Source organism: Odontomachus brunneus, unplaced genomic scaffold, assembly GCF_010583005.1.
Source record: "Odontomachus brunneus isolate Ranch 3 - 2012 unplaced genomic scaffold, Obru_v1 Obru_scaffold_031, whole genome shotgun sequence".
Taxonomy (NCBI): Eukaryota; Metazoa; Arthropoda; class Insecta; order Hymenoptera; family Formicidae; genus Odontomachus; species Odontomachus brunneus.
Genome location: NW_022639481.1, coordinates 1,539,228 through 1,560,260, shown reverse-complemented (window position 1 = coordinate 1,560,260; position 21,033 = coordinate 1,539,228). Strand labels below are relative to the sequence as shown.

The following is a 21,033-nucleotide window of genomic DNA, read 5'->3' as shown; positions in this document are numbered from 1 at the left end:
AACGTATTGATAATCGCATCACGCAACATAATGTAATTAATATTACTATCTCCACCATACACATACTATATTATAAACATTTAATAATCTTCTTTGCTATCGGTGGGAAGCTTTAATTGGTCGCTGCGCGTATTTCGAGTTTCAGCAATTGGATTTTCATATCGGTGTTTTATATGTTTCCACAGCCTCTGTAATAAATATAATTTTGGATGTTTTTTGGATTTCCTAATAATTTAATCCCAATCAACATTATAAATTTTTCAGTTTTCAACTGGCAAAAAATATAAAATTAAAACGGAACATTTTCTTGTATAATTGTTTACGATTTAAAAATCAAATTATATTGTAATATTTTTATATGTAATTTCTTGAATCGTTTTATTTATATATTTATAACTGCTCTTAAGACGAATTTATCGACTCACATAACAAAAATATCATTAAAAAATTGTTTTATTAAAAAACATAGAGATGACCGACATTAATCTTGTGTCATAAGTCATGGTCACTTATCTCAATACATAGCTCTTAAAGTATAAATAGAAATCTAATATGTTGTTTCCAAAGGATATACGAATTCACTTTCTGTTACCTAACAGTTTTATCAAAGAAAACTTTATCATTATAAATCTCCACAACCCACTTAAAAGAAGTATTCTTGATGTCTTTGATATTTAAAGGCAACTGTTATCAGATTGAAGTCAATAAAAAAGATTATTTGTAATATATCATGCATTATTTATCTTTATAGTTATTCAGTTATAAAATTGTATATATTCAGTTATAAAATTGTATATATATATGACTTTAATATTTAATAAATATTGAAATCATATTTTTTCAATATATAACAAGACTCAATGCATCACCAAAAACGCTCAAGATTTAATAGAAAATACTTTCAAAAGATGTGTTTCGTTGCTACAAAAAAATATATAAAATTATGCAATTCAGTAATGTGTAGAAAGTTTATTTAACTGCTAATTTTGTCGTATCTCATCCTAGTTGTACTTTGATATTGATGCTAGTACGCTTAAGCAAGAAAGATCGTTTACATAAGATATTATTTTGATGATCCTGTCACTTTGTAGTGACAAATATGGCATTTCTCGAAATGTCACCATCTATTAACCTCAAGCGCTGTCAGTGCTTTCAATATACATATAGAAACGGAGCATACCCCATTATTTACAGTTTCGAAAATATATTCACAGGTTCGGTCGTAAGCTCTTTCAAAGAACATCGTGGTAATCACAATAGCAAGTGTAAACGTAGAGCTTCGTTTACCCACGTAACGATAAAATAAACGTGCCGCCATATCGAGTTGCGAATTACGATGATCATAAATATTTGAAGAAATACGTGAAGTGAAATTTAATCGAAATATGGATTGTTATTTATTTTTCTATCAATGCGGTCGATTACTTATTTTTCGACAGCTTTTAAAAAAAGTGATATCTAACAAATACGGTGGCACGTTTCAGAAAATTTTAATTTCTAAGTTGCATTCCAAGCAACAGTTGCACATTCTTTTTGAGAAAATTTTACTCGATATTCTATAGTATATATAATCAATTTTCCTCAAAAGGACGTTTTAAAATGCAATCCTAAAAAGTTTATGTTTATTATATATGTACGATAATTGTGTATTATTATAAAAACAACTTATAAAATCCATAATCGTGTCCTAAATAGATATAAAAAGATATCACACTAAAGAAAGTAATAAATTTATTTTCGTCAGTTATATAATCTTTTACTTAATCTTTATATTACTTAATCTTATGAGTAATAAAATCACGGCTTTTTGAGAAGTCACTCTGTACTATTTCAATTACTTTGACAAAGCAAATTAATTGTTTATCTAGAATGTAATTTGTTTGATATTACACAAAAATGTGGTTATTATTTAAATAAAATCTTAATAATACTACAATTCTTACTGATAAAATATCATTAAGGACCGATAAAGTTTACTAATAAATAATAGTTTTGCATGTTCTTATGAAAACATTTATAATAAATTTATCTATTAAAAAATATTTATGAAATATAATGCTGAACGATATAAATTTATCATTTATCTTCTACTGTAAAGATATATCTTATTTCATCTTTTATATTGCTTTTTGCGAAAAGATAATAGCCAGAAACGAGTCATTCTCTATAGATAAGAGTTTTTATCTTTAGTAAATTTAACGTGAAAGAAGATAAGAAAGAGTGCGGCTCGAAAATATTAAATTTTTTCTCGACTATTTTTAATAAAATCTATTTCGCTAGTTTATATTATTTTATAAGTTATCTTTTACATAAAATGTGCACTTTTTAATATGTATAACATTTATAACCTGCTAAAAATTTCTCATAAATGACTGATATCATGAGACTGAATGCATGCAAGAATAGGGGTAAATGAATCAACACGTTAAATATTTTATTTGTAATACTTTCGTGTTTGTGTTTTTAACAATTACATCATACAAAAAATTTAGAATCCAACAAATAATTTACAGCTGGAATTATAGCTAGAAACTATATTTAAAAATAGTATCCAGTTTTTGTGAAAATATGTACAGTTATTACTTTTCTACAATGTAACTTCAGAATGACTGACATGCATGGTACCATCGAGAGATGCTATGGGATTTCAAATGAAGTTCCATGAATGATAATAAAAAATTACAGGAAAAATTAAATCTGCAGTGTGATATATTTCTGCAAAATTATTGTGAATTATATTTTGCAAGTAATTATCATCCATGCTGATTAAAATTTCTTATTATTTCTCTATTAACATTAATATTAGAAATAATAAGAATATTTTAAATAATTTCCAAAACAACGTCAACACATAAATTCCTCAAACTACGCGAACTTCTGAAAAATAACGGGATCCTAAATAGTATCTCATCAATAGTGTCATTCAACATATTATTGAATTCAAATTTTCACGCTTTTTCCGCCGTTTCCGTATTTTCCGATATTTCCGCCTTATCTAATACTTCCGTCTTTTTCGATATTTTCTTATCGTGATGTAAAGTCCTCTGAATTAAAATCGGCTCTTGCAACACTTTTCGCGATATCCTGATCTGCCCGGATACAGGATCACGTCCGAAATATTTAACTTGTATCTCTTGGCCAACGTGGAGGTTCAGAGCGCTAGGATGATGAATCTTGCGTTGATCCAATTGCGAATTGGACAGTAACACCGGTACCATGTTGGGATGCAGCGTTACCATAACTCCGATTTCGCGAATTTCCATTATTCTCGCGGTATAAATGGCACCAAACTCCAAAGTCGGCTCATTATTTTTTTGCAAAATCTGATCTATCATATCCTTAGCTTCGACCATAGCATCTTCGTTCGGTGCGAATATAGAGTAGATGTTGTCGTCGATCGGATATATCTAAAATCAAGTATCATAAAGAATTTTAGTACACTTTAAATTTTAAAAATATTAAGTGACACTATCTAATACAGAAAAATTGTTTTTTATACTTCTTTTTATATAATCTTCTATAATTTCTTTTTATATAATTAGAAATTAAAATAACTTACGTGTACTCCCGTCTCTAAAAGTATCTTCTTCAGATTCATTCCGCCAACTCCGAGGAACTTTCCTCTCTGATAGATTGGTACTTCCAAATTATCAAGCACCGGCATCTTGTCCTTTCTAGTCTGTTGTGGTGTACTTATCACTTTGTTCATTATCTTAATAATTTCCATTGTAGCAGTTTTCGCATGATGCATACATTCCATTATGATCTTTAATGGAACCCCCGGTATCTTTATGTCGGCCTGCAAGGCAGTAAATCCGCGCTTGGTAGCTGCTATTTTAAAGTCCATATCTCCGAGGTAATCTTCTATTCCCTGCGAGCAAACGGAAAATATATAATCAATCGTTGAGATTAAATCACCCAATTTAAACTATGTCGATCTGAAGCCAGCTAAAAATATAAAGAGCTATTTAACTATTCAATTATTAAATGATCTAACAGCTGTCCTAATCTTCTAAGTACAAAAATATTTACCAATATGTCGATTAATATTTTGTAATCCTCGATATCTGTTTTATCTTTATTATATTTCGTCATCAGGCCGATAGCCACACCTGCAGCTGACGAAGATATCGGTACGCCTGCATCAAGCAGTGCTAAACTCCCACCGCAGACAGTGGCCATAGAGGAAGAACCTATTTTTGTAAAATATGAAATATTATATAATTTTTTAATCGTCATACTTTTAAAAAATTGCAATAAAACTCTGAGCAGTGCAAATTTTGCATTTACCAATTAATAGAAACTATAAGAACTGAGAGAAGTACATGAAAATAGATTAAATTCTGAAGAAAACAAAGAGAAGATCCGAGAACATTACTTTGAACATGTTTTATGTTACAATTTGTACGTCGAGCAAACTTACCATTTGATTCTAATACATCGCTAGTTAGTCTTATAGTGAAAGGATAATCTTTGGGAATAATCGGCCGTAAGGCTCTCTCCGCTAAGGCGCCGTGTCCCATTTCGCGACGACGCACCCGACTCCCGCGGCTTCCTATTTCATTTGTCGCGTAAGGCGGAAATTCATAATGGAGAAAGAAATTCCTCTCCTTCATACCGCTGCAAAAATGACAATTCATACATGAAGCGTTTGCCGTGAACAAATTGCCTCCAAATGTAAGCACGCGTGTATATTTGCACATATGAAATTTTCCTTTTTTTAATGTATGATTGTATATCTTAAAACTAAATCTTCCTACATCAATAACATGTCACGCTATTCTATAATATAGCTAGTAAAACAGCATTGACTACCAAATAAACGCATAAAAAAGCAAACGAAACCTAATTGTTCCACGAGGTGTATACCTGATTAACATTGAAACAGCATCCATCTTAAGCGTGCTTTCCAAGGAGTCCAAGGTCACAGTGCACATAACTTGTGTTTGACCTCTCTGAAATACAGCCGAACCATGCAGAGGGTTGAAGAGATCCACTTGACACGATATGTTACGTATGCGGTGCAACGAACGTCCATCACATCTGCAAATTATTAGTCTCAAATATTTGTATGATCACTTAAAAGTCGACAATATGTCAGAAATTGTGAACTGTATCCAGGAAAACGAAAATAACCACACGCGGAGAATTCTCATTGCTCACATCTAGCTTTAGTCCATATAAATGGTCCTAAAATTCGTTAGAGCTTATAACATAATATATTTTTAACTTTTTCAACAAATCGCGTACGCAAACATAGTCTAAATAAATATTACAGTAAAAGCAATGAATCCAAGATATCTTACAGATTTGTTAAATCAAATTAAAGCAATTTTGTTGATGAAAATCTTTTACGCGGTAAATTACAAGAATCATTTCTATTTTTTGTCCACATCTAACATTATAATTCGACATATATTTTCTTTTTTAATAGATATCATTGATACTCCCGCTTAATAGTTACAATATAACTTATAAATACCTGACATTCTTCTCAAATACTAGTGATCTGAAAACATCCTTAGTGAGTTTTGCGTAAATATTTTCCGCCAATCTAACGTCCAAATCCGCATTATTATTTTTCAATGTTTCTACAATATTATTCCTAAGATCGTTGATCGCATTATCTCTGGAGATTTTATCGTGCTCGTAATTGCAAAATATATCCCGCAGTTTTGCTTCCGAAAGTTCTTTCACTGAATTGGCCAGATTGTCGTCTTGCTGTTGCGTGTTTATCTCAACTTGTCTCTTTGCCTTGCCATGCGTCTTTTGCAATTTCATTATTGCGGCCACGATGTTTTGGCACTCCTTTACGCCGCACTTTATCGCCTTCCTCAGGTCTTGTTCCAATATTTCATTAGCTGAACCCTCCATCATAATGATTAAATTTTGCTTCGCTGCAGTGATAATGATATTCAATATGCTGTTTTGAATTTGATGTCTAGTAGGGTTGATCAAAATGTCATTGTTGATCATTCCGATTCTAACAGCACCTACAGGACCATTCCATGGTATATCAGAAACACTGAGCGCCGCAGAGGCACCATTAATGGCTATTACATCAGGATCATGAATGCCATCAATAGCTAACATGTTGCACATTACGTGAGTTTCAGAAGAGTATCCTTCTGGAAACAATGGCCTTATGGAGCGATCAATGAATCTGCTTGTGAGGATTTCATGTTCAGTTGGTCCAAGTTCTCTTCGTAGAAAATTTGTTGGTATCCGTCCAGCTGCTGCTGCTTTTTGCTTGTAGTCCACAGTAAGTGGGAGAAAGTTAGAATTGGCTAATATTTCCTTTTTACTAACTGCTGTGACCATAACAGAGGTATCTCCCAAAGTAGCTATCGCACTGCCATCAGCAAAGCGTGCATATTTGCCTGTAGACAAGCTGAGTTGTTTCCTAAATATGTGAAAATGTATGTGTCAATTAAGGGCATCAATGCCAAAATTTCCTGTTTAGACTACAAAATAAGATTATTTTCTTCCAGATTAAATAGGTCAAAAAATCGAAATTATACAGAATAGAATATATAAATTTAAAATATATGTGTATACACATAATCTATATAAAATTTTGTACTAGTATAACATTTATAATTTGAATGTGCTAAATTTCATTTAATTTAGACATTATCATCTTGACTTATGAAGATAATGACCATTATCACAGTTCCGCTCAAACATGTATAAGAAAAACAAGAAAAGCAAAGCATTTTCTCTCAAACAATTGTAAGTGTAATAAAAGCAATTTTTGGTGATCATTTGGTATATATCAGTTTGTCATTGGGAAAGCTTATATTAAATGTTTGATACATGTATTAAATATTCATATAGTACAAATGTTCAAAATATATCCCAGAGATATCCAAATATCTATGAGATGTCTACAATGTATTTTAGACATTTATATTGTATATATATGTAGTACATATATTAAATTTTTTATGTAAACTAGCCCAAAGATAACCTGGTATGTACCAAATAATCGCTATAAATCGCCTTCAATTATACGAATTTCAACAAAAAATATAATGTGATATAATCATTATAATGTATAATCAACACGTGCTTGGATATATAGGTTAAGATATATAAATGTGGAATTCTCACCCATCAGATAATTTGATAATTTCTGTACCAACGTTCGTGTGAAATGATTTACGAAATTTAATATAGAATACATTTCCATTTTTACATAAATTCCTACAAGCTAGTAATACTGGTTTATGATATCTTGATAACCTAGAAGTCATGTACACAATCATCTCTGATGGCGGTTTGCACGTAAAAGTATCTCTACAAACATCTCAAACCATCACCTTGGTCGCTTAAAGCCCATTCTACAATGGTAGTGAATAGTAAGAAATAGAAAGTAAGAGTAAGAAATTGATCAATCGCAGTCGAATGTGAGAAGAATAATCAACTATGATTGGTCCATTTCTTGTTCTTACTTTTTACTGTTTACTGCATTGTAGATGGGCTTTAGGCTGTGTTGAAATTTCATTCTGTGAATAGAGCCCGGTGAATGATGGTTGCGGCATACTTTGTGTGTAAAATTTTCAAATAAGAAAACAAATTTGCAAATAAAGAAAACGAAACAAAAAACAGATTTTTTTATTACTGAAGGACTTAAAAAAAAAACAAGTATATAGTTAAAATCTGGTAGAAAAAAGAAAACTGGTACAAGCTAGTGCAGCCAGCAATATTGCAGAAATAAAATCTGAAGTAGTCTTACGATTGCTGCTTGCACGTTGTTCTACATTCAAGTCTTTAAAGTCTTTTAAGTATAAATTTATTATTTACATGTTACAATATCTCTTCTTATACTACTGTACTATACAAGAGATAACATCACATTTTTACATCATCATTATCATATATATTATACGATCTTTTTACCATATAAATTAAAACCTAATTCCTGTTTGATCATAGCCTTCATAAGCAGTTTCTTCTTCGTTGTAGTTATCACACTCTAAACCTATATAATCTATTTCCAATCTAAAATGGCCGGGAATATCATCCGCTAATGTAATACCAAGATTTTTTATCTCGTGCAATTCGATCGGGACCTGTCGGTCTTGCACTCTGCCTTTACTTGTAAACACAAACTTGGAGAATGGAATCTTGATATATTGCCAATAGGGTCCACCTCTGGTATAGAGTACATATTGATACATGTCATTCCAACTCAAGTCAAACATGCCAGAAGTGTTGAGATTTATTACATAATTTCTTCCATCTCCTCTAACACGAAAGATGAGATGAGTGTATGGTGTCCAGTCGTGACGAATTTCACGTTTAAAAGACTTGTATTTAGGTGTTGTGGTAATATTGCAGTAACCAGCATATTTTATTTTGCCATCTTTAGGCAAGCGAGAGCTCAATATACCAGAAAATACACCAGTGCCAGTAGAAGATATTTCCAATCTAGGAGAGTAACAATAGTGAGCTATTAATATATAATTGATTAAGAAATTTATATGGTTTGTACTATTTAGTTTCCAAAATAATTATAGTATTGCATTTAAAAGTATTCCAAAATATAATACTATCCATATAAATGATCTATATGAGTCTGTGCTAAAATATATAAATATACTCTTCTTTTACTGCTAAGACTATTATTACCTATTACTTGTTGCATATTATTTGTACTTACTTGGCTGTTGAAAAACCTTGTTCATAATCGCTGTCACAAGTAAGAATCCATTTATCCAGTGATTTGGGATCATCTTTGAATCGCCATACAACATCAACTTCATTTGGTCTGTACAATAATATTGGGTCCATTTGAAAATGTTCTTTCACTTCCTTCATAAAAATACCGAACTCCTCTTTGAACTGTCGATATCCCTCGTGTATTCTTTGAAAAACATTTAGATCCTGTTCTACTGGTGGTCTATCATATATAATTTTACAACCTGCTTTTGGATCTCGTTCATAAAAATTCGATAAATTTGTTATATGGAGTTTTCTTCTACCAATCGCGGCATTTCTTAATATTTTTGTTAATATTCGTGTATTCATTTTTGTGTAAGACTATATTCAAAAAGCAGTAATTATTCTATATTTTTATTTGAGGTTAATTTTATACCGTATTTCTGGCACACGAGTACTCTAATATATACATGAAATATATATATATATAATTATATAGCAATTAATTCAAGTATCTGTTCCTTTTATGTTATAACTGCATTTAACTATGCTCAGCAAAACTTTCCAATTGTTGATACTCTCTCTCTCTCTTTCTCTCTCTCTCTCTCTCCTCTCTCTCTTTCTCTTTCTCTGGTTGCAGGCCTAATTCGGTGCCCTTTTACAATAGGTGCGTTCGGGGAGCTCGCTATTAGCGCTATTTAGTGCTATCATGTCATTGGTTGCATTCAGCAGAGGAAGCTGCTTTGCAACTGTTGTAAAATTCGTGAATCTGATTGGAATATGCTCTTAATTTTGGTTAAATCCAAGAGCATGTACCAATCAGATTCACGAATTTTACAATAGTTGCAAAGCAGCTTTCTCTGCTGAACGCAGCTATTATATCCTTGTTGTATATCTAAGGAGCGATAAAGATAGAAGAACGCGGTAGCGTTAGTATCGTGCTCTCCGAACGCACCGCAAGTATTAAGTTGGAGTTTATGCTTAATAAGGATATATAATGGGTGCTTACCAGTTGCGTACACTTTGTTACACAAAACCAGTTTATTGGTTGCATATTATCTTACAAGATATTTTTGATAATATGTGACTAATAAACTGATTTTGTGTACGTGTGTGTCAAGATGTGTTAAGCAATTGGAAAGCACCCAAAGGGTTCTATAGGTTTAGTTTGGAGTTATTAAGAAATTCGAGAATATATATGTTTTGTATAGGTAATGTTGGTGGAGAAGAGTTGAGGCGTTTTTTCGTTTTGTGACTACGATACCATTTGGTCACAGATATCTATAGCTGGGTTCAGAAACACATGCTGGATGCTTTCCAATTGCTTAACACATCTTGACACATACGTACACAAAACTAGTTTATTGGTCACATATTATCTGAAATATCTTGTAAGATAATATACAACCAATAAACTGGTTTTGTGTAACATACAAAACGTAACTGGAAAGTACCCACTGTGTGCAACTACTAGACGATAGCCATTGGAGTGAGCGAAATACAAGAATGAGATAAAAAGAGAGGGAGAGTACAAGGTACCAGTTTTATACAAAATTTGTGATATTCAGTGAGACTAAATTAGAATTACAGAAAAAATTACGAGTACACTTTTTACTATAAATATAATTTCTCTTTGTTTTGCTATTAAGTTGTTTTAGGTATTTTAGGTATTCGTATTATTTCGTAATTAGAATATTTTTTTTATTAAATATCAGTTTTGTCTTATATTTTACGAAACTTCTAAAATAAAAGATCTACCGCTTTAAATTTCAAATCTATCGCTTTTTAGTATGCTATCTACTACCTAATTTTTCAACCACCTGGCAACACTATAGCCTGTTAGCAATCTAGTTTAGTATAGACATCTGTGTGTGATGTATACAATTATGAAAAAAACAAGCCTTTCGCTAAAACAAGCAACGAGAAAATGAGACGTATTCTTTTAACTGTATTAGGAACAAATTTAAACATGCAAAATGAAAAAAACATGTTACAAAAAGGGAAATTAAAAAAACTAAAAAATAAATTTAATTCTGTGCTTCAAAATCACACATGTGTGTGTATGTTATTTTATTACACACACGCGCGCGCGCGTATATATATTACTGATATAAAACAAATTTCAAAAGATATACAATACAAATAAAGTAGGATAAAATTAATCAGTGATATTGATATTTTATTCATAAATAATTGTCATTAAAAACAAAGAAAAATAATGGAGAAATGAATTAAACACAAAATTTATTAATATAGCAAATTAAAGATATACATACATACATACATACATACATACATATATATATATATACACATATAAAATAAATTTTTATATAATTTTTCACTATCATTTCAATCATAATAGTCCAAAAAAATAAAACTATCTCGTTACTAACTGCAAAACATGATAATGGCTGTTAAAAAACAATCACTATGTCCTCCTCAAATTAAGATATATTTTTTATTATAAAATAAAAAATGTCTTGAAACTTCATTCCTTTTATGTTTAGTGACTATTGCATACTAAAATATGCAACTATTGCATGTTTTTTGCAATACTATGATCTATATGCTGAGACAAAATAATTTCAAATAATTGATAAATTAATATCAAAATTTAACTTTAGTTTATTAAAATATTTAACTTTTAATATATATCGTTTATCGAGAGCAACACTGTGGATGTTTTTTGCTATATAAAATATAAAAGATGAAAATAACATAATATTTGCATGGAATAATATCAGTAACATTCCTAGCTTTAAAATCTCAAAGTCAAACTAAAATACTAAGTAAAACAAAAAAAGATCAATCTTAATTATATATATATATATATTATTTATATAGATTTTAAATATAGATTTATGGTAATAAATGGGGTTTATGAACAAAACTGTTTTGCAGTATATATGTTGTAAGTTACAAAATCTAAATACTTAAAAGCATATATAAATAAAAATTTTAAAACGAAGATGGTACAAGACCCGCCTGCTCTAATGTGGCACGAATTTTTGGTAACTCGACTTTATATTCACCGCTGTCTAGAAACTCTACGATTTTGATTTGCACAGGCGAATTTATCGTCACCAGTTCCGATACTTTTTGTTGAACAGCAGTCGAATAGTTACCAGCACTGTCAACTGGCGCTAAATCTACAATAAACAATTCATACATATCTCAGTAACAAAGAATCGTCACATATACTAAATAATATAAAACTAAATTTTGGTCTTTTGAAATAAAACTTTATAAAGTATAATATATAGGGTGTCCCGCGTTAAGACGTGGCAAAAGAAAAATATAAGTAGCTCCGTGTGTGCGTCCGTGTACGTGTGCGCTCGTCCATTTTCTTCGCCGGCCACGGCGAGCCGTATGTCCCGCCTGCTGCGTCGCCGCACTCATATGCCCAACTATTTTAATTAATATCTCGAAATTTTACGTGGTTGTTTGAAAAATGACCTCTACAATTTTTGTTCACTTTTATCTGTTTTACTTATATTTTTCTTTTGGCACGTCTTACGCGGGACACCCTGTATATTTTCATATAAACTATCAATTTCTTATAGCGACTGTCACCATGTAAGAAAACCGAGACCATACTCAACGAATACTCACTGATAACTGAACAGATATTTGCCATTGCTGCAGGCCTAATAAAGGTTTCAGGCATCTGTCTTACGTTTTTATGTTCCACTATATCTACATTCCCATAGTCTATGAAGAAAATCTCACATTCCGTTGAGGATCCGTGTGGATCGAGACATAGTGCGCGATACCATGTTCCATCGTACAATGCCAAACATAATTCCTGCTTTCTTGGTATATAGTACTCCGTTTTTTCGCAATATTCTTGTATCTGTGTATAAAATATTACCACATATAATACATAGATAACGATGTAATTACTTGGTCTTATTTTCGTTGTTTTTAAACATATTTACCAATCCAGACATATCGTTAATGACGTGAGTTATTAAATCAAGATCGAAAGGACTCATCATAAATGACAAGTTTTTAATATCTGATAAATGTAATACCAACGCTTCGACCGTATCGCCTACTTTTCCCATAGGAGCAATACTTATGTCATTTATCATATAGCACGTTTTATCTGTAACAGACAAAGAGGTAAGGAACTTGTATTTTATTTTTCGTAAAATAAAGTGAACTCCGTGCATGCGGAATTTTAAATTGTTCAAATTGTGAAACTTTGTGGAAAACTATTCAATGTATAAAATTTTTGACATCACTTTCTCATATTTTTTACGACTAATTACCGTCATAATTATCTTTTTTCCAACTCGGTATCAGTAGCTCCTTTATTTTGTCGTTAACACTTTCTCCGGTGTCAGTTGTCAAGTATACTCCATTCTTGAACGATCCGTTATCATATGTGCATACTAAAGATTCTTCTCTGCCGACCAAGTCGCGCAAGTAAGCATCAACTTCTGCTGACATTGGCACATCGTGAGGAACATCCTTTAAGACTAGCCTTCCTGAACAACTTCGTTTAACTGCCAAATCATCTGATATTTCTTGCAGTTCGTTCACGTTGATATCCGTAAAATTCCCGAAATCGACGTACACGATTGTCGCCGTGTTATCTTGTAGTTTCGTGACCATCGCGCGATATTTATTTCCATCCATATACGGCGCGATTACCATTTGTCCAATGCTTGGAGGCTTAGAAAGATGTGGTGCTATAATCAAACAGATGAAATAATTTGTCATTATTGCTTTATTGTTAACTCATATTACTTAATCGATTATTTCTTACACACCCTTTTGTGAGCAATGTGCAACACGTTGATTAATATCGTTAGTATATTCCACTTCCGATTTGTCCAGAGAATTTGCGAACATAATATATTGATTTCGATAATTGATGAGGCATATCTGAAATAATTGCATTAAAAAGCGATAAAGTTGATTTCAATCTATCACGATATGGATAATTTAAAAAAATGTGAAAAAATATATATTAAATATAATTAAAAATAAATTTTTATCTCTTTTAAATTCTACTATTAAGTTAATATTTGCAAAATGCAATCAAACCTTAGATCCATTCTTTAATTCGGCTAAAGCGGGAATCGACTTTATTATATGTTGCCATGGCTTTATCGTAGCTTCTATGAATTCATCATCTTTCTTTATTTTTATTTTGAAACTACCCTGCTTTATATCATGTTTCTTTACGACTCCGATAAAGTTGTATACTTCATCCGCCTTGAAACATTCAACAGAAAATAAAAATTAGATAATGTTCATGATCGAAGTATAATAATGCATAATTGATCAAACGTAGATGTATGTACTATATATACATAATAAGCTAGTAATCGACGACGTTTATGGTGTGTTGAGTACTTAAATAAATGAAAAGTACTTAAATTTACCTGCATTTTAGCATTGATCACTTCACAGGTTACTCCGTACGTGCAAATATTTAAAAACTCTTTAGGACACGGTAAAGCTCTAATGGCTGGCGAAATTCTTGCTTCGTCCACTACTGCTACACGTAAGTCAGGTAATGACGATGTTACATATCCTCGATACCATACGCCATTCTCAATTTCACCGCAAACCAAATCTCCCACTTTAGGCCTAGAAGAACCCAAATTTACAGTGAGGAATTTATTCTCATCCAAAATTACTCAACTATTTCATAAAAAGGGCACATAAATATAAATAGTGACAAATAAAAAAAAAAACATAAGAAAATTGCAAAATGTACATATACTTACTTGTAGTTTGAAGTAGCTTCTGTCATTTTTTTACATACTTCTGGTAAGTAGTTTATAATCTTGTCCATGTTGTTAGTGAAATCATCTGGGATCAAAGTCGCGGTGTAAATATTTTTTTGCATACACTCGAAGATTTGTATTATACCAGAGATTGTTAGCTCAGGAACTGCATTTTCAGTTAATAAATCAGCGAAAGAGTCTAAAATATTGCACAGTTGAGTAGCCGGCGTTTCCCTAGTATTCGGTGACGATATTTCCTGCGGTGCTTTCACTGTTGAATTATTTGGATTGCTCAACCGTGGTGAATCTTTAATTGCGCATGTAGCTACATTATCTGATAGCTCTTTTATTTCTACTGCCATTGTCTTCTCGGCGTCCATAGATAACATCTTAACAGAAATTTTATCACCGTGAAGTAGATTCTTAGCATTCATGTCTTCAACGCGAATTTTTCTAGCAAATCTCGGAACATTAGTAAGGTTTTGTATATCTCTGATTTCAGTATTTTTTTCTAATATTTCATCCTTTCCAGAATCTATGAAATGAACCCTCAGAGGATTCAAAGATACTATCATAGCCCTGTGCCAAATAGTTTTATACAACACACCATAAACGTCGCCGATTACTGGCTGCACGTTATGAGAATTTTTCGCAACGTCTTGCAACTTCGTTGTTAGATCGTTACGTGCATTCGTATCTTCAACTTTATATACCCAATACTCATTATTATCCAACGGTACAATAATCTCTACATCTTTAAAGTTTGTTTTTGACAAGTAGGTATCTTTTCGAAAATCTAAACCTTCATCCGTAGCAACAATACTTACAGATAGTTTCTGTTCCTGTTTGTTGATGGTGGTGGTAGTTTCTCTTTGGTTACATGATGCTTTTCTATCGTTCTGGGATCCATTCCTATTGTTCTGGAATTTACCTTTTTGATGAGAATAACTTCTACTAACGTTATTAAATTTATCTCTTATATTATCACTCTTATTGATTTCTTTGTCAGGACAAGTCTTGTTTGTAGAATCATTTTTATAACCATGAGTATAATTTTGGCGAGTATGATTGGCTGTTGTCGAAAACTGATCGTTTTTCTTAGTCTGATCAATATTTTCGCTAGCATTATATCTATTAAAATTTTGCGGAATTTTATTGCTTGCTGTTGCATTTACCGCCGGTTGACTTATTATCTTCTCTTTAGACGAATTATTCTTATTATCGAGTTGATTATTATGGCACTTATCAGTAGTCTTAGCATTTTCGTTAGTTTGGTTCGTCCGTTGTACATTTGTGTTCAAATTTAGAACTTTTGCTGGTGTATTAGGACGGCGCAACTTCACATCGCTAAATGTATTAACTGGCACTTGAGTGTTATTTGAACTTGGTTGTTCTGTGACATTTTTAACTTGCTCCAATGGTGGAGTCTCATCCACCAAATCCCTATAAAAGTGTTCTCCCATAACAAGACAATATTTTTAATAAGAATCTATTCAAATAAATAACTATAAACATTTTTAACGTATCACGTCTTGCCTATTTCACTGGGGAAAAGTTTCCATGTTACAAAAGGTCTCTGCATACATACATAATAAATATACACCACATTTGTGTGTGTGTGTGTGTGTGTGTGTACACACACACAGGGTGTCCCATTTTAAAAGATCCACCCTCATAATTCTTCAGCCAAGTGTATTCAGCAAAGATGTTTCAGACAAAAGTTGTCAGGTTCAGAGGGGGACATCTAAAGGTGACTTTGAAGGTCATTCTGAAGGTTATTCGAAAGTCAACTTTGCTTTTTAAATAGAAACATTAATTTTTTTCTTACGGAATTTTATTCTACGTAAAGAAGTTAACAATTTTTGTTTGAAAAAAATTTTTATACAACCTCTATTTTCTAAGATATTTACGAAAATATCTATAAAATTATTGGTTTCAATAATTTTGTACTCGAATTCTATCAACTTTATCGAAAATGGTAAGAGATAAAAATTGTTTATTTTCTTCTCATAGAGCTCCGAGAATTTTTTATAAACTTTTTAATACTTCAAGAAAATGCAGTACTAAGAAGTTAACTAAAAAATTCTGAAAAAATTTTTAAAGCTCTATAAGAAGAAAATGGATAATTTTTATCTCTTGCTATTTTTCGCTAAAGTTGGTAGAATTCAAGTAAAAAATTATTAAATCCAATAATTTTGTAGATATTTCCGTAAATACCTTAGAAAAAAATTTATTGTATAAAAAAATTTTTTCAAACAAAAATTGTTAGTTTCTTTACGTAGAATAAAATTTCGTAAGAAAAAATAAATGTTTCTATTTAAAAAGCAAAGTTGATTTTCGAATAACTTTCAGAATGACCAAGGTTAAAGTCAAGGTCATCTTCAGATATCCCCCTCTGAACCCGACTTTTGTCTGAAACATCTTTGCTGAATATACTTAGCTGAAGAATTATGAGGGTGGATCTTTTACAATGGGACACCCTGTATGTATGTATGTATGATATATATATATATATATATATATATATATATATATGTGTGTGTGTGTGTGTAACATTAAAATTAGAATATTCTTACGGTATGCGTTCGCATTCAATTTGATGTCGTGGCCAGTGAGTTACTTGACAGGCCTTGCCGCAATAATAAGTATAACACTTCTCGCAATGTTTTGTTGTTTGGGCAGTACAAACAATGCATCTTTGCAAGTCTTTTTTAAATTTATCATCAGCATATTCATAAAGTCCCTGCAAAAGTAAATAATATAAATTTTTTAAAAATTTTTTGTTCTTCCCTAACCAATAATAAATTATTCAGTTGAATTGCTAATTATGCTAAATAATGGAAGCAGTTATAAACAAAGTACTTTTTTGTTTTTCATTATTTTATTAAAATATCTATAGTTTCAATAACTAATAAGGAAGGAACAAACTGAAAAAATGGTAATAAAAAAGAAAAATTTTGGTTATTAACATATACAGATATTGTTTTGCTAACAAAAAAGAAAAAAACTGAAAATAATAATGTTAAGATTTAGGAAATGCATGAACAAGATTGGTTTTGAGTTCAGAAAAATTGAAGTTGATGATATTTGATAAGGAAAGAGGAAGAACAAAGAAAAAGAAATAAAAGAAGTAAAAGAAATAAAATATCTAGGATATATAATACAAAAAATGAAGGAATGGAGAAACATATAATGGAAAGAATAGGAAAAATTACTATTATAATCAAGAAGAATGAAGTATAGAGGAAAGCTTATTTAAAGATAATTATGGGAGAAGAATGAAGATGTTCAATGTGATGGGAAATAGCACTATGTGGAGCAGAAGCGTGAGAGTGGCAAAACGAAAATAAGTTACAGGATAAATAATGTAAAATGGATACTGGGATTGGATAGAAAATTACCGAATTATATTGTAAAATAGGAGACAAAGAGTGAAAGCTGTAAGAAGAGCAAATAAATATAAAGAAATGGCACAGAAAGTGAAAAGAAAATAGTCATGGAATACATGAGGAAGATAAAAAAAATTAAGAGAGTAAATATGGGAAAAAAGAGAAACTATAAAGAGAGCAAGGATTACTAAAGAAATAAAAAGAGGAAGAGGAACCGAAGAAGATAGCACATGAGATTATAGAAAAAATAAAGAGAAAGGAAAAAGGAGAATAGATAAATCCCTAAATATAACAACAGTTACAAAAACATAATAATGGAAGTTATGTCGAAATATTTATTGAGGAAAAAAAGGACAGGAACCTAATACACTGATAGTAAGATGTAGATGTGAGAATGGAATGAGAGGAAATCAATACTGGGCAAACAAAAAGAAGAGGAAGTGTAGAATATATGGAGAAAGGATGAAAGATTTGAAATATGATAGAAGAACGTAAACAAAACAAGAAAAAAAAGATAGAAAAGGACTGAAAATAATTAAAAAAAAAAATGAAGCTGGTCCAAGAAAGAGTGGAAAGAGGAAGAGAAGAATGGAATACAGATACAGAACAAAAGAAAAGAGAAAGAAGCATTGTGAACGTAAAAACATCCTGGAAAAACTATCCACAGTTAAAAAGCATGAATTAAGAATAAAAAGAATAAATAATAATAATAATAAACAATAACAATAAATAAGAATATTTTCAATAACTCATACATTTAGAACAAAATATTTATAAATTTTTATATTAATTTTTCATTATAAACATGACATACGTTCTTTCGTAATTCATAGACTTGTGTAATATAATCTTCACATCTAGGATCTGGCTCTGGAATCTCATACATTGAATAACCACGTCCTAGTGAAACATGTCTTTTGCCATCAGCTGTGACAGTCAATAAACCTCTGAAATATTAAGTTATGTAAAATGCAGTAAGTACAGAGTCTTTTAATAATTGTATTTAAATAAAAACCTTGTCCATAATTTATTTGTACTCATGTAAGGATCGTCAATTTCATATGGGCTAGATATCATAGATGAAGGGAAAGATTGTAAATTTTCATGATGTGGTACTATCATATCTGGCACTGCAATACGTTTGCGAATTGCATAGCCACGACCTACACCCTGTGATGTACTACAATAAAAAAAAAAATACATATATATATATGAACATTTTGTAGTAAGCATTCAAAAAAATGATATATTAAATATACAAAATATTTCCCAGATTTTAATAGCCAAAATATAAAAAAAGAAATCATAGTATATAAGACAGATTTTAAAGTTGCTTTAGTTATAACTATTACTTTAAAAAGAGTTCAATAATAATAGAAATAATATTTACTTCTGTTTCACATTCTGAATAAGCACTGGTTTTGTATGCTGAATATATGCTTTCTCTTCAATTTTTATATCTGAATGTTCAAATTCTCCATTTACAGCTCTTTCTCTTGCAAGTGCAACTTTCAAATATAATGGTTTTTTATTGTTGAGTTCTCTTATAGCAAGTTCAGCCTCACGATATGACCCATATGTAATATAAGTCCATGTAGCGTTAGGACAATAGAACATCCCAGTAATTTTACCATATGGACTAAAAACTTGTCTGATAGCATCCTTAAATATTTTTATAAATTTATATACATTTTTTTTTTTTACTAAGAAAAATATATATATCTTATTCAAATAATACATAATATGTTAATTTTTATTATCATTAAAAACATCTATCGCACAAAGTTTACAGCAACACTATAAAAATAACAGTTACAAAACTCTTCTTTCGTATAATTAATCAGCTCAAACATACCTCCTTTAACTCTTGTGGTAAATTATCCACATATATTCTGTATTCTGTATTCATCCTGTTTTGTGAAAAAGTAAAATATTAGAGGTTAAAGAGGTATAGTTCAAAATATTAAAACTGTATATAAGATAAACTAAATATATTATACAAATATATGTTGAAACAATAGTTAAAATGACAATATAATTAAATATAATATAGAAATGAAGTTATATCTAACACAAAGAAAATAGTCCTACATAATAGATCAAATCGTAAGTACCGCGAGCGCGCAACAAACTTAACTGACTAATGCGTTGCTATTTTATACTCACTTATCAAAAGCCGGTGTCTGTTCCGCTTCCAAATAGTCACTACCATCAAAGGTCGCCATCTCTTCTATGCTGATTTACTTTTTATCTATTTGTCAGAAGATACGAAAAAGAAAGATTCACAAAGGATGAGTTCTTTGATCAATCTCTACACACTGTTCCAATAATGCTGCAAAGACCAACAAGCGAATAACACGTGGCTGATACTCTACGTATTACGCAGAAAGAATACAAGCCACATAGAGGAATACAAAGAACGCAGAAAACTCATTGACTTACAAAAGCCGATATTCTTTAGCGTAGCTTGAAATAAATTTAACGAATTTATGTCGCAAACAGGTAAGAGAAATAAACGAGTCAAGGCAGTTTATGGAAACCGTAATATGATCCATCGTACGTGACTGCGTAACAAAGAACGAGTTGAATAGTCCCGCACAATGGCCAGAGATCAGAGGAAATTTACTTTCTTAGAAAAAAATCCTCGAAATCCGATGGCTCAAAATAAACAAGACAATTTGCGAAAAACGAGCTTGCAAAAATATAATTACTTACGTGATAAAAATAACGCAAGTTTATTCACGCATACTCCACAAGTTGACCCACAGATGGATCTCACAGGAGAAATGACGAGCGCAATGCTGTTCTACGATTTTAAATCTGCGACATCACAAAAGTTGCGCGCGCTGGGATGAGTTCTAAAATTCAACTCTGGTTACCGTAGTTCTATAGGCCGCGTTCCGTTTCACGCATAATGTATATAGGCTTGGTTTACATCGTGCACTTGATACGCGTACTAAATAGTAACTTTCTATTAGATAATCTTAATATCGACAATGCATATCAACGGCGATGCATTCAATCAATACAATACGTTTTCTTGATGAGTATTATATCAGCTTAATATATCATTGTTTATATATATCGTCGATATTAAAATTATCTAATAGAAAGTTACTATTTAGTACCCAGTTGCTTTCCAATTGCTTAACACATCTTGACACATATGTACACAGAAATGCACAAAGGCCAATATTCATAGTCAAATCTTATTTCAAGACTGTCTTAAGTAA

At 31.1% G+C, this 21,033-nt stretch overlaps 3 protein-coding genes across 5 annotated transcripts; all 3 read right to left on the bottom strand.

The window, feature by feature from the left end:
• Nucleotides 1–2,428: 2,428 nt before the first annotated feature.
• LOC116843318 (polyribonucleotide nucleotidyltransferase 1, mitochondrial) lies at nucleotides 2,429–7,313 on the bottom strand. Its single transcript, XM_032813667.1, has 7 exons — nucleotides 7,114–7,313; nucleotides 5,483–6,403; nucleotides 4,870–5,043; nucleotides 4,424–4,620; nucleotides 4,033–4,193; nucleotides 3,560–3,871; nucleotides 2,429–3,407 (listed from the first exon to the last, which is right to left on the bottom strand). Exons 1-7 carry the CDS (start codon nucleotides 7,266–7,268, stop codon nucleotides 2,949–2,951), a joined length of 2,379 nt encoding a protein of 792 aa, XP_032669558.1. The 5' UTR covers nucleotides 7,269–7,313; the 3' UTR covers nucleotides 2,429–2,948.
• Nucleotides 7,314–7,772: 459 nt separating this feature from the next.
• On the bottom strand, nucleotides 7,773–9,332 carry LOC116843323 (complex I intermediate-associated protein 30, mitochondrial). Its single transcript, XM_032813676.1, has 2 exons — nucleotides 8,666–9,332; nucleotides 7,773–8,433 (listed from the first exon to the last, which is right to left on the bottom strand). The coding sequence occupies exons 1-2, from the start codon at nucleotides 9,031–9,033 to the stop codon at nucleotides 7,911–7,913; spliced, it is 891 nt and encodes a 296-aa protein (XP_032669567.1). The 5' UTR covers nucleotides 9,034–9,332; the 3' UTR covers nucleotides 7,773–7,910.
• Nucleotides 9,333–11,472: 2,140 nt separating this feature from the next.
• On the bottom strand, nucleotides 11,473–20,658 carry LOC116843316. Of its 3 annotated transcripts, XM_032813662.1 has the most exons (16): nucleotides 20,516–20,658; nucleotides 19,967–20,132; nucleotides 19,656–19,710; nucleotides 19,191–19,462; nucleotides 18,816–18,980; nucleotides 18,615–18,747; nucleotides 16,988–17,154; nucleotides 15,239–15,854; nucleotides 14,412–14,800; nucleotides 14,064–14,271; nucleotides 13,723–13,893; nucleotides 13,446–13,560; nucleotides 12,942–13,364; nucleotides 12,606–12,775; nucleotides 12,280–12,520; nucleotides 11,626–11,816 (listed from the first exon to the last, which is right to left on the bottom strand). In XM_032813662.1, the coding sequence occupies exons 2-16, from the start codon at nucleotides 20,023–20,025 to the stop codon at nucleotides 11,626–11,628; spliced, it is 3,375 nt and encodes a 1,124-aa protein (XP_032669553.1). In that variant the 5' UTR covers nucleotides 20,026–20,132; nucleotides 20,516–20,658. The 3 variants fall into 3 exon arrangements, with proteins under 3 accessions (XP_032669551.1, XP_032669554.1, XP_032669553.1); XM_032813660.1 differs by having other exon boundaries at nucleotides 11,473–11,816; nucleotides 14,412–15,854; XM_032813663.1 differs by lacking the exons at nucleotides 19,967–20,132; nucleotides 20,516–20,658 and adding an exon at nucleotides 19,892–19,922 and having other exon boundaries at nucleotides 11,473–11,816.
• Nucleotides 20,659–21,033: the final 375 nt, after the last annotated feature.

Coding starts and splice junctions, on each gene's coding strand:
- LOC116843323 (XM_032813676.1), bottom strand. CDS start 9,033: ATGAATACACGAATATTAACAAAAATATTAAGAAATGCCGCGATTGGT. Junction 8,434..8,665: donor CAAGGTTTTTCAACAGCCAA/GTAAGTACAAAT, acceptor TTACTCTCCTAG/ATTGGAAATATCTTCTACTG.
- LOC116843316 (XM_032813660.1), bottom strand. CDS start 20,025: ATGGCGACCTTTGATGGTAGTGACTATTTGGAAGCGGAACAGACACCG. Junction 15,855..16,987: donor ATTGAATGCGAACGCATACC/GTAAGAATATTC, acceptor ACACTTTTATAG/GGATTTGGTGGATGAGACTC. Junction 13,894..14,063: donor TGATCAATGCTAAAATGCAG/GTAAATTTAAGT, acceptor GAATGTTTCAAG/GCGGATGAAGTATACAACTT.
- LOC116843318 (XM_032813667.1), bottom strand. CDS start 7,268: ATGATTGTGTACATGACTTCTAGGTTATCAAGATATCATAAACCAGTA. Junction 6,404..7,113: donor ATTATCAAATTATCTGATGG/GTGAGAATTCCA, acceptor TCACATATTTAG/GAAACAACTCAGCTTGTCTA. Junction 4,194..4,423: donor CGATGTATTAGAATCAAATG/GTAAGTTTGCTC, acceptor TTACAAAAATAG/GTTCTTCCTCTATGGCCACT.